The 13,096-nt window shown below is 44.2% G+C and overlaps 1 protein-coding gene across 1 annotated transcript in view; it reads right to left on the reverse strand.

Moving 5' to 3' along the window:
* Positions 1–5,698: 5,698 nt before the first annotated feature.
* GRID1 (glutamate ionotropic receptor delta type subunit 1) overlaps positions 5,699–13,096 on the reverse strand; it is a 706,314-nt gene continuing 698,916 nt past the window's right edge. Inside the window, exon 20 of the mRNA XM_011355348.2 lies at positions 5,699–6,414. Coding sequence (XP_011353650.1) covers positions 5,986–6,414 — 429 coding nt within the window. The 3' untranslated portion in view covers positions 5,699–5,985. The remainder of the gene's footprint in view (positions 6,415–13,096) is intronic.

The raw sequence follows: 13,096 nt of genomic DNA on the forward strand, positions 1-13,096 counted from the left end.
AGATGAGTACCGAAATGAGATTATGCCTAAACACTAGCACTGGGAGAGTGGGACACAGGGGCTTGCCTGACTCTCAACTCAACTCTAAAGGCAATGGCTTAGAGCTTTTATAAGAGAATTTTAAGAATATATTGGAAGATGTGAACCCCATTCCTGGAAAAAAAAATACGTACATGTACTCAGCAATATGGGAAGCAATTTTAGAAGGTTCTCAGGCACTTCTGAGATCTATTCAGGGACTTTGAGGTAAGAATTCCTGCTCTGGGGGAGAATTCTAAAGTGCTTTTGAGCACTAGTCAGCCCTGGAGTTTCCTTTGGTCTGGTACACAGTTTGCTTTCTGCAGAGGAGAGGCTTTTGGAGAAAGAGATCCCCTCTGAGAAGTAGCCTGTTTTCTGACCCTGATGCCCTACCTGGCTCAGGGCACCTTCAGGGAAACAGGCACTTGACCCAGACTCTGTGGTTAGGAATGACCCTGTTAGCCCAGGGTAACCACAACCACTTCAAGGTTACACAAGCAGATACTCACCAACATACCCTGAGGCTACCAGAGAGGATGCAACAAATGTAGAGTCCAAAGGACTTGGTGGGGCTGGAGCCACTGCATCCCCAGACAAAGCAGTCCAGCATGGGTCCAGAGCTGAGGGACAGCAGATGTGTTCCTACTGAAGGAGAGCCAGCTGAGCAGACAGGAACGTGTGCTATGAAGTCAGACAAACGAGCAAGTGCGAATCCCAGCACTACCATTTTCCAGCTTTGTGACCATGCCTTTTTGAGTCTTATTTTCCCTTGCTATTGGTTTTAGATAATAATTTCTACCTTGCAGGGCTGATCCGAGAATAAGAGAGCATTTCTATGTTAAGGGAATAGTATAGTCCCTGGAACACTATATCTGATCAATAAATGGTCACTGATATGAATATGATAATGTGTGTTTTTATTAGGAAAAAAAATTAGGATGTTTTAGAGAATGCTTGAAACTTCTTTGCATATTTCAGGGATTCTGGTTGAAAATCAAGAGGATTTCAGAGCAAGAGTTTTGTGACTGAGGACAATTTGCTGTACACACCCAGTTGCTTGGCCAAAAAGAGGCCATTTTGTAGGAGGTATGTCCCTCTGAGGCAGCTGATTACAGAGCACTGCTTGGCTGATTGTTGCATTGAGACTATGCACAAGGGCAGGGAAGCCTTGAAATGGCCTCTTTCCTCCTGGACCCTGTTTTCCAGATCTGATGAGCGGGATTTCATCTGCTTGCATTGCCCAAGTGCATTGCAATGTGTTTTAAATTCTACATGTCTGTGCCTGAAATGGTGAGCATGTGTGCAAGGACCTCGGTGTTGTGCATGAGTATGTGTATATGTGTACGTACATGTGTCTGTATATACTTATATTTTGTGTAGATAAGTGCCAGTTTGTTTGCAAATATTTTATTTTCCTCTGTTCTTGGATACTTGGTTACCCTTGGCAACTGTATTTTTGAATCTGCCAGTAACTGAGCCCTTCCTGAGACATAGTTGGTCACTCGCCCTTCTTCCAGATCCTGGTCATTGGCCATTGTAAATTTCTCTAGCGGAGTTTTTTCTTGCTGTGGAAAGAACCTCTCCTCTCTCTGGAGCTCAGCACCCAATATCAAGGTCAGAGGTGAGAAAATGAAAGCTGGAAGGAGGGTCTGATATCATTGACAATTAATTGTACCTTTCTCCTTTGTAGGGTGACTATTAGTTCACCTTATTTATCTGAAATTACCTCTTTCATAAGTTATCTCTCTAACTACATACCAGAGAGAAGGGAAAAAGACAAAAATTAAAGTTACTGGCATAGGAAATTGTTGCCTATCTGGAGTTTCTTGGTATTAAGGGTGAGAATAAAAAGAACCAAATACAATTTCATTTATTAAAAGCAACTGCTGGGATGAAATAAAACAATAGTTTAGATGTAACAAATGTTACAATATTAACAGAAATAGTGTCTCCTTTATTGTGCCCAAAGCAAGGAAAGGTCAGTTCAAAAATTTTTGCAGCTTTTATCAAATCTTGGGTTGCCAAAACAAAGAGCACAAAAACAAGGCTTTTATTAAGATATAGATGCTAATTTGTGAGCATGTACCTTTGGGAGTAAAAGATGAATTCCTCAAGAATATTTACTCAAAATGAAGGCAGAAGCTCGTGAGTAAGGAACCTTTTAGTCTTGAAAGCATCAGATCACACAGAGACTCAAGCGCTCTATGGGATCTTGCCCACCTCTGTGACTATTAAATGAGAGGATGTAAGCCACAGGGACCAATGTTCCTTCCATGCCATCATAGCCTTTAGGCCCTGTGGTCTTTTCTTCTTTTGTGTCCTTGGTCTTCCTTCAGTACTTGAAAAGACAAATTAGGTATGGAATTAGTTTCACCTTGGCAAGATGTGGGAGGATTTAAAATTTAGGAACCAGGCTGCTTTTCCTTAAGAAAACGTAGCCCTTTGGGAGTCCTTTCCAGATCCATCTCTCTGTTCAGATAATTTGGGAGTGTCTGTTGGGTCTGCACACCCCCAGGCTTTGGAGCTTGCCCGCAACATTAGAGAAGTCTTTCCTGGGTGCAGGGACAGAGGAGCAAGGGCCAGACATTCTACTTTCAGTTCCTAGAAGTAGAGATCTTGATCATGAAAACCACACTCATCAGGTCAGCCCTATTTGGCCCAAGGCTAACAGTGGATTTGTTTCTCCTACAAAGGGCTAGAAGTCAAGGCAAACCTTGTGATGCAAAAAGAGGGAGCTGGGAGCAAGGAAATCTGGGGATTCAGGGCCCAGACTATTGATTCTGGAGCTATAGAGATGACTGGCTATATGGATATTCTTTGGAGAATGGTATCCACAGACCCTCTGAGGGCCAAATACTGATGATCCAAACTTTAGTTCCTCTAACAATGACAGCCCCTTAAGGCTGAAGCGCAAGCACAAGGGAACACTTTACCTGAGGTATGAGTGAGTATAGAGATGAGAGAAGAAACAAAGTCAACTGACACTTAAAAGGACCTTCATTCCACAAGGCCATGGGAACACTTCTCTGTGTGGCACAGCCAAATTCTTTCCTAAGAGTTTTCCAAGAACTCACATTTTCAAGGAAACACGTAGGTTAACCAAAAATTAGAATTGCTTCTCAGCCTGTCCGTTACATTGTCCCCTGGTCAATGTGGGGTGACTGGATATACAAAGGCAAGGAGAGCATGCCTCCTTCCCTAGGCATATTTGAGACTCACTTGGTAAGCAAAGTTTCACTCATGACTGTCCGCACCAATGGGACAGAATCCACCTGGCCACACCATGCCCAAGAATAAGCAGAGAGCATTTCTTCACCCCAGAGAAGAAGAGGGTAGGGAGCAAAGTCAAGTTTTATTATTAAACAACTTTAATCCAAACGCTGATTATTATTTGCAGTGTCTGAAGGCACAAAATATACCTAAAATGTATGGAGTAGTCTAAACAGAGTTATAAATCCAAAGAGCAAAGCATGAAAAAAATGATACATTCTGAGCTGACACAAAATTCTGAGTTGGGGAGATTTTTTTTCTAGAGAATTTGTTTGAATATCAATCATTTTCCCTCATGTCAAGGGTAGAAAACGTGAAAAATAACATGAACATGATGAAGACTAACACCGTGAGGTGTTAAAGGTATTTTTTTTTAAGCAAATACCTTTCTCTCAAAGATGTCCTCTCTCTCTCTCTCTCTCTCTCTCTCTCTCTCTCTCACACACACACACACACACACAGACACACACACACCCCACATTCCATTTCTCTCCTTTCCCTGACACCCATTCTAAGCAAAAGCTGGCCAAGAAAACTTCCATGGTATATTCCAGAAGACAGGTCAACTTGTGGAGAAACACAGACTTGGGTGTGAGATAAGGCAGTGAGACCACAATTCGATTAAAAAAATAGAGAGATATATATATGCAAAACTGACCATCCAGGGCTGGGCCCCTAAAGTGCTGATGGAAAGAAAATGAAGCCTGGTCTTCCTCAGGATAACAGCTGTAGCCCACCTAGGTATCACTGTGAATATGTGCCCAGCTCCTGGCTCTACACACTCTGATTGGAGAAATGTCAATGGATCACCTGGTAGCACTAATATAAGGACATTCTCAGCATTCTGAGATAAATAACATAATTATAAACACTCTCCTCCCCAGGGTGCTTTTAGCTGACTATCTGATGCAGCCTTTCCTTACTGCTCAATCATGTCTCTCGAGACTTTAGGAAAGAAATCAATCCTGGGATACTTATCACCCTCATAAATACATCGCTGGAGTAATTCTACAAGGCTATAGGAGAGGCAATCAATAGCACTTTGTATTTCTCCATGACCACAGATCTGGGCTCTTGTCTCCCTGATTACTGCTGGGGGAGGGAACCCCACTCATCTTGGTGCCAGCTGTGGGCTGTGTTCACCATCCCAGCAGGTTAGGAGAGCAGAATACCCTTAGTCTTCAGAATGAGAAGAGCTGAAGTGATACAGCTTAGATTACTCAAATTACTCTGCTCCTAGTGGTTGTTCCTCTGGTTTTATCATTTAATTGCCCCAGAAAGGGCAATGGAGGGAAGTGGACTGTCAGGTTGTCAATAACCTTAGGAGGCTGAGTTTCTCAGTAGGTTCACCAGCTCAGGGATAGGCCTGGGAATCTCAGAGACTAGAAGATGCTTTCAGCCTGGAGGGCCCCTGATAAGGGCTAGATCACTGCTTGAGGGCTTCTGGAAGTCAGGAGAGGTGGCAAAGCAGGGTGTGAGAACCTGTCCTGGGTTCTGGCCCTGTTTGGAAGACTGTCTTCAGGGTTTAAGACCCAGAGACATCCTTTATTTGGGGGGCTACTTCCCTGGCAGATGGGACATACTTGTCTTCACATCACATAAAATTTCTACCTAAGTGCACATGGTCACTTTTATCTATTTCCAGCACTCCCCATCACCTAGAACACTAGTCTGCTCACCTGGGGCCCTCCCTCCACTCTTCCAACAGTATCTTTTTACCTGAAACCACAGAGCTCCTACTCCCTGCATCTGTGACCATACTTTCCTCTTTCACCTGAAACCACAGGTCTCAAACCCAAGAGAATATTCTCCTTCTACCTGGCCTTTCCTCCCACTTCACCTGATCCACACAGCATACCTTGCATTTCCCTATATCACAGATCTTTCACCAGGCCAAGACCCCCTCTGCCCTGACCTCCCCGAGGCAATGATGGGGCCTGCTTCCCTTCTCTCATATTCTATCACTTGTCGATTCTTCTAGTTAACAAAGTAAAAAACAAGGCCAACAGTAAAGCATGTTGGCATCAAAGCCCTCAGAGACCATCGGTATGGGCCCTTCTCTCAGGACTACAGTGGGGGCAACTGCGACTAAGAGAACTGCTCCGTGTCCCGGGAGCCTCCTCAATCCCAGGCTGACAGGAACAGTTGATCACCCTACAGCACAGCGACCCAGTGGGCCAGGCCAATGCTGGCTCAAGGCTCACTCTTTATCTACCAGAAAGGGCTAAAAGAAGAACAAGGGGCCAAGAGTGGAGGAACGTGGGAGGAAACCGTGGCACACGGCAGCAAGCAGCATTTGGGGCTCCTTTAAAAGGACCTGCTCATCTCCCCCTCTCCCCCAGCAAGAGGGGTCACTTTGTCTGGTCACCCCTCCTGCCCTCAGAAAGGCTCAGGAACAGGGGGCTTCTTTGGCACTTCAGAATGATCACAAGTAATTTGCCATTTTATTCATATAGAACAAAATTTACAAAGTCATTCATACAGTTTTTGTGTTTTTTTACTGACTTCGAAAATTGGGAATATTCAAAATACACTTTTACCCCACTCCATTCTGTCATTATTTACACATATGTACAAGAAAAATGAAAGTCTTTGTGTGTGTGTGTGTGCGTGTGTGTGGTTTGTGTTGTTTCCTTGTATTAAAAAGCTCTGCTGGTCGGGTGGGTGTATGGGCGGGCGGGAGGGCAGGCTGCGTGGTCAGATGGAGGTGCCGTGGGAGGTGTCCAAAGCCTCTGGAAGGACGCCTCCAGGCACGGGCTGGAAGGACATAGGGATGGGGGTCTTCACCGGGCTCTGGCGGAACAGCCCCCCATTGGGCGACCTGTGTTTGCACTGCATGGAGGGCATGGTGGCCGAGCTGCTCAGCGGCAGTGGCAGGTTGCTGCTGGGCCCTGATGAGAGTGTCCGGCTGGTACCATGGCTGCTTTGCTCCGGCAGAAAGGTGCTGACTGAGAGCTGGGTGTTCTGGTACTCCCGCGTGGGCTCCAAGGCCTGGCTGGGAGCCAAACCCCCCATCTCCAGGGCTGAGAGCTCGATGGATGCTGGGGAAATCTGCTTGTGAGCAATGTCTTCATCCATTAGACTGTTCATGCGCCGATGGACTTGCTCCAAATTAACTTCTTTGTCCTGGAGAGAAAGTACAAGAAGGTTGGGCTCAAGCCTACCATGAGCCAAGACTGGCTTTCTCCAACTCTGGGAGGCCTGGGGACATTAGTCCTGTTCAGCCTGCTGGATAGTGAGTGAGCATGCTCCCATTTCTCCCACGTCCTCTCAGCTGTATGGCTACCCCTCAGCTATCTGAGGAAATAGTAGCCTAGGACATTATCTTTAGGTAGCAAAGAATCCACAAGCCAGCCTTGGCAGCATGTGCTTCCCCTTTGCACCCTGAGTAGAATCATTGCCTTCATACCCAGTGATGCTTTGAAGAAATGGCAGACAGAAGGAAGAAGATGTCCTATAGGAATAAAAGAGAATGGTCCTAGACACCCTAATGTCCCCCATGTATTTACCATTTAGAGTTTATAATACTCAAAAGATTTGATGTAATCACCCCTACCCTACACAAAGGAAACTTGAATTCAGAAAGGTCAATGAGCTCCCCAGAGTCAAAACTCCAGCATGAGGCAGAGGTAGCAATAGAAGCAGGGAGTGAAGTCCTGCCTCACCCTGAGGTCCATGTTCTCCTTAAGCAAAATCTCCAAGGACGTCTGGGAGAGGGCATATCTCTGTCTGAAAGACTCAAGAGGCCTGGTTCTTGGATGGAGATGAGGAATAGAAACAGTGAAGAAAGGTAGTTCCCAGGGGCCTGCTGACTTTCCTGTTATCAAGAGGTCTTGAGGCTGTCAAAATGGGTGATCTTCACACCTGATCTCTCCATATGGTGAATGGAATCAAGGAAATTGTTTTATTATATGCTTAAAAAAAATAAAATGGAACATATGTCATTTCCTTCAAATAACTTGGTAATTTTTCACAAAGTCAGAATAAACCAAGGACATCAAACTGCTTTAAAGCTTCTTAATAACAAAGACAATGTAATCTACTTCCTCAGTTTCCCCTTTGTGAGGAAGACCAGGTGCTCAGTAGAGGAGCCATAACAGCTCCTCAATGAGATATTAAAAAATGCAGTCCTATTTCCAGGCATAATGAGTGCTGCTGATGTGCCAGGCAAGGTCATGTCTACTGCCTACACTACCCTGATGTCAAACTTCAAGAGAAATACCACGTCGCAGGTCCACTCTGAGACAGAACTCCACAGGCTGTCTAATATTGATGTCCACACAGTGGAAAGAAGAACCTCTCCCCTGCCCACCTTGTAAAGTTGTTAGAAAAAACATGAAATGTCAAACTCCTGAATGCGCTTCCAAGAGGAAAAAAAAAAAAAAAAGAAGAAGAAGAAACCTAAGGGCCACAAATCTAAGGGCCATTTTGGTGGCTACTTTGAGCTCCTACAGGGCTATCGTTGTTGGTAAATACTTGTATCTACAGGCTATTTTCATTTCAAAATATATTGAAAGCACAAGACTGGTACCAGAGAGCCTGGAAGCTGGATAAATTGAGAGATAATTTCAGGCACTCTCAGGGTTTAATAACATAATCTTCCTTTCTCTTTGTAGCCAGCAAAGCTTGGAGAAGGCTGGATAAGCCATTTGGCACTTCTGGCAGAGTGTTTACTTTCCATCAAAGGATAACTGATGACCAAAGGTCCTAGGATCATTGGGAAAACTTGTTAGTTGCATAATCTTGCCTTTTCCAACTTTCTATTTCCTTTCAGGGCTTTAAGGATCCCATTGGGTATGGAAAGAAGTAAAGTTTAAGAGAAGAGTAATTTAAAGTGGGAGGCAAGTGTCTTAGTCCCAGATGTGTTCACTCTGGATTCTGGCATTTAGAAGAGAAGGCCTGGCCCCTTTTCTAAGTCAAATGAGCACTGGACCAAGACAAGTGTTCAGGAGATGCTCCTTGTTTCTCTGGGGTCTAGAGATAAAGGAGAACTTCCTGTCAAAGAAGACCATAAGGAGGCAGAGCGTTGACAGTGGAGGCAAAGTGAAAGAAGTCTTCTCTACTTAATGCCAGGGAAACAAACATAAGGAGAGCTTCGGGGGAACACTCACCAACTAGAATCCTCTGAAGAAAAATATGAGCAAAAGAGGTCTCTGAGATGAAATTCTTCACTAGTGAAATACAAGGAAGAGGAGGTTTGGAGGCAGAGAGGAGAGGAGTATTAAAAAGTTGTAGGGCACAGGCATGAATCTAGCATAATAATCAGAGCTGTGAGGAGTTGATGAGGTGGTATCAAAGCTTCCAGAATAAAGTCCACCCAGAGTGTGGTTGTGGAGATGGCCTGATTACCCTAGAGTTGGTATTTTTGAAAGAAAGCTTGAATAGTTTCTTCAATTCATATTTTTCTCTTGCCTCAAATTAAGGACAAATGAAGCAGTTCCAAGAAGGACTGCAAAGCTGTGCAATAGGTATCAACCCCTACTTGAGGTTATTCTTTAGCCTGTAACCTGTCCATGTCAGGACACAGAGAAAATATCCACACCGCTTGAACAAACTTTTAGGGATACCTCTCACCTAAAATAACAGTCAAGAAATTAATCCTGTCTCACCAATGGGACCTCATTCTACCCAAATTCTGTTTCTGCTGGTAGCTGCAACTGAAAGCAAACCCTGGAAGAAGAGGGTGCCATCATGAGATTACTGTATGGGTTGTTTAACTGGAGAAGAAAATGAGTAGAACTAAAGCAAACACCTCTGTATCCTCTCTGGAAAACACATGCAGCCTGTTTCTGAGTCTCCCAACATGTCCTCCAAACTGTCTGCTCCTGCCACGGCCCAAGGGCCAAGGCTAAACCACAGAGAACTGGAGAAAACCACCTTGTTTGGAAGCTGTGGGAGTACTGTCTACTTAGATCACCTGGAGCCACAGATTTAGCATGCACTAAGTCATTTTTGGTGGCCCCTTGGCCAGGGAAAGAAGAGGCAGAAATAATCTGCCTGTTTAAGGCAAAAGGCAGTAGTGATTAGAATAATTATCTATATTTTAGACAAAATGAGGCATTCTATTATGTTATGCAAATTCAAGTAATGGACTTTTTTATGTGAAGTACATCAGTTTATACCCTCATTATCTCAAGGTTTTGGTGTTCAACCAGGTAATGACAGCTGTGAAAAGAGACTTGGAAACTTGCTGCTGCCTTCATTAATTTACTGTGGGCTACTGACCTAGTCAAATACCCCTGAATATGACATAAAATTTACTGACTGCATTTATCCATGAATCCGGCTGAATTCCAGCTCTATGTCTCTCACCTCATATTAAACATGATGACAGATGCACCAACAGAGGTTACTGGGGACTCTCTCTCAGGCATTGTCTTGCAGAGAGATAAAGTTGTGTAATTAAGCTGCTGTTCACCAATGTGGAAATAATACAGTGTATTGGAAAACAGCAATTAACTAAACCATCATCTATGTAACAGCCGGTCACACGTGGGACTTGTTAGAGCTGACTTTGGCGTCCAATGCTCCTACTTTAAGTTGGGCAGAAACAAAATGTATTGAAAGACTTCTCACTTGCCTAGGATATTCGTAGGAGGCATCTTTGAGACCAACCAAGTGGTAAATGAGACCCAAGGGCTAGGAGAAACACCATCAATGTGATCTTAAGTGTTGCTCGAAGACTTGCCTGACTCCAAAGGGCTGGCTGGGAGTCTGAGAATTATGGCCGAGTAAGAGCAAAATTCAAAAAGCTGAATGTTAAGTCAATAAAGCAGTCTCAAGAGTAATTTTTCAGAGTATAAGAAAGAATTCTGATGAGCTCAATTGAAGGTTTTATAGGGGACGGCAATGAGAGGAGGGAGCTAAGGAGCACCTTCTATCATAGGTGATTGGAGCAGGTATACACGAAGTGAACCAAGGCTAGATGTGAAGTCTTGCTCAAGGTTATACAACTCCACAGGAAGTGAAGCATCACGACCGAAACTCAAATCTGCCAGGCTCCAAAACGTGGGCTGCGTGTTCTCAATTTCCACTTGGAAGGATAGTATAGACTAGTGTTTTCACCCTTGCAAAAACATCAAAGCACATATGGAGCTTCTAGAAATTATAGTTGTCCAGATCTACCTAATACAACCCTTTGGAGAATGGTTATCAAGCATCTGTATTCCTAAATAGCTCCAGGATTAATCACCTCTGATGTGCAGGAAGAATTGAAAGCCATTGATCCAGGTGCAATGATTTACACAACAATTTAACATTAATAACGTTTTCTTTATAGGAGCCCATACTGGTTCATTCATTCGATAAATACTTTTGAGCTCCTACTACCAGATGAGCTAATGTCCCTGGTAAAGCATCCCTCTTGGTCCTTGGCACACAGAAGGTACTCAATACTTCAGTTATATTCATCATCCCTTAATGAGAGTTTCCAGGGTTCCAAAGAGTAGGCAAAGTGATAGAAATGCAAAGGTGGGAAGCGCTAGCAGACTTGAAGTAGAGACAGGCAGGTATAACATTAATGGCAATTCAGAATCACCCCCAGAATGAGGATATACACTGGGAGGTGGCCCATGGAGGTGGGTAGGGAAGTTTTACAGAGGGGAGTCACATCTGAGCTGGTTTGGAGATGGTATATGATAAGTGTTTATGCCATTTTACTGAAGGGCCTTGGGCTAAGGGCTGAAACACTCATTATCCTTAATCTCATGCTAAGTGGTCTAATATGAGCAGTATACTCATTGGGCCAGACTCAGTTTTCAGCAGAAGAGAGAAATAGGTTCAGAGGATGCAAATGCCTAGCTAGGTACCAGGATCCTGGCCCAGGGAAGATTTCTCAGTTACACTCTTCATTCTCTAAACTCTCTGAAAAATGCTAGGTAGGAACCCCTGCTCCTATACACACCAGATGGAAGGCACAGTGGCAGACACCTCATTCATATCCTAATTCTGCCCATACTGTGTCCGAGTCCCATTTCCCCAGGGACAAGGATGCCTTCTTCAAATGTTGTTGAAGAGATTCAAGGAGAGTTAAGAAGATAACATGTTATGTTCCTGCCACAGGAAGGTTGCCCTAAGATGTGACTGGTCATTCCTGTATCCCTTCCTGCCCATCACAAGGTCTTTAAGAGAGTAGCCCTTTGGCCACCATTCACCAACTACATTCCATGGGGCAGGTGCTGCATGAGGCACTGTGCACATCTTCCTTCTTTGAACCTCAGGGCAACACTATTAGGTTTGCATATATGAAGGAAAAAAAAGGTACAGGAGAGAAAATCTCTACATGGAGTTGAAAAAGCATCAGAGGAGTGGAAGAAGGGAAGGTTGTAAAGCTAAAGAAAGTTTCACTGGGATCAAATCTTCCACAGAGAGCAGGAGTGTGTTGTGGAGGCGTGCAGAAGCCAGCCCACTGGCCACAATGGAGAGGCCTGGATGCTCCTTAGGCCTGGGTGTTCCTTTGCCACTGCTGCCTGGCCACCCTGGCCTCTGTCAGCTCCTGACTGCTATGGAAGCAGGGGCCAAGGGAGGGCAGGCAAGGCAGGAAGCAATGAGAATTCAAAGCTCCCAGCCCAGTGATGTATGATTCATCCCTCACTCCTCATGTCATCTCCCATTTGTGCAGTTTTCATCTTTATTTCATGAATATTTTATTCTCAGAGCAATGACTCCACTTCCCCCATAAATCTAGCGGGTAGCTCTTTACTGCATCTGTGGAGCTTGGTGTACTCACCTGCATTGGGTAACTATATAATCGTCTGATTTCTTAAAAAAATAAGAGCTCAAATCCCCATGAATATTAAGAAGCTGAATGCACATTACTACCCTTCTTCAAGCAGAGGTCTAAACTCTGAAGACATCTCAAAACAAGCTATTAAACATGAGTAAGACTCTACCCAAATACAGGTTTCTGGCTCTTAACAAATATGGTCAGTGCCCCAAAATAAAGCATTCTAAGGTGAACCAGACATTCTCACTTAATTGCAAATGCTGCTCCATAAAACTCAGGCAACCAGTAATACAGAGTTGGTCTGGATTAAATACTCTCCTTATTTGTTAAAGTTTTTAAAGACATGCTTCTAAAATCACATTGTTTCAGCCCCTTTTCTCGTTCCTATTTTCTATATGATCAGGTCCAAACCCCCTGGAATCTAAGTCCTTCAGAGTAAGTCCCTGCTTCCCATTCCAGCACCCTCCACTTTCATCTCCTTACTGATGTCAACATTCCAGTCCTCAGAGCTCTGGGAGGTGTGATGACTTTGTTTACCTCCGTGCTGTTCACCCTGCCTAAAAGGCAACTTCCAAACTTATCCTAGTTCTAGGATTTGTATAACTCTTTTGTCAGCCCTAACAACCCCAGGCTCTAAACTGGTCTCTAACCAGAACCCTGATGACCCTGCCACACCCTGGCAACTGGGTGCCCTTTAGCATTTGATATAACCTGCTGCTCACTTCAGGGCAGCCCTGATCAACAGAATGGAGACTGCTTGGCTGACTTCTCAGTCCCATCTGCCTATGTGGAGATATGCCCGCTGAGGATAGGGGCTGTGTCTGTATAGGCATACTTATTAAAGAAAAATGGAGAGGGAGGAGAAACTTCACTTGAAAATCAGAAACCCATAAAAACAGGAAAAAGATGGAATATTTCTTTCTTTTACCATGTACCACTCAAAGGGGCTGAAGGAAAGACAGCTACTGTGCTTTTCCAACATGCCTCTTCATCTGTCATCACTCTTATCCAGAAGCAAGTCACTGGCCGGGGCAGAGAGTTCCATATTTTTGTAAGCAGGACCAATGTATTTCATCCTCACCT

This window comes from Pteropus vampyrus, unplaced genomic scaffold (genome assembly GCF_000151845.1).
Source record: "Pteropus vampyrus isolate Shadow unplaced genomic scaffold, Pvam_2.0 Scaffold20, whole genome shotgun sequence".
In the NCBI taxonomy this organism is placed as follows: Eukaryota; Metazoa; Chordata; class Mammalia; order Chiroptera; family Pteropodidae; genus Pteropus; species Pteropus vampyrus.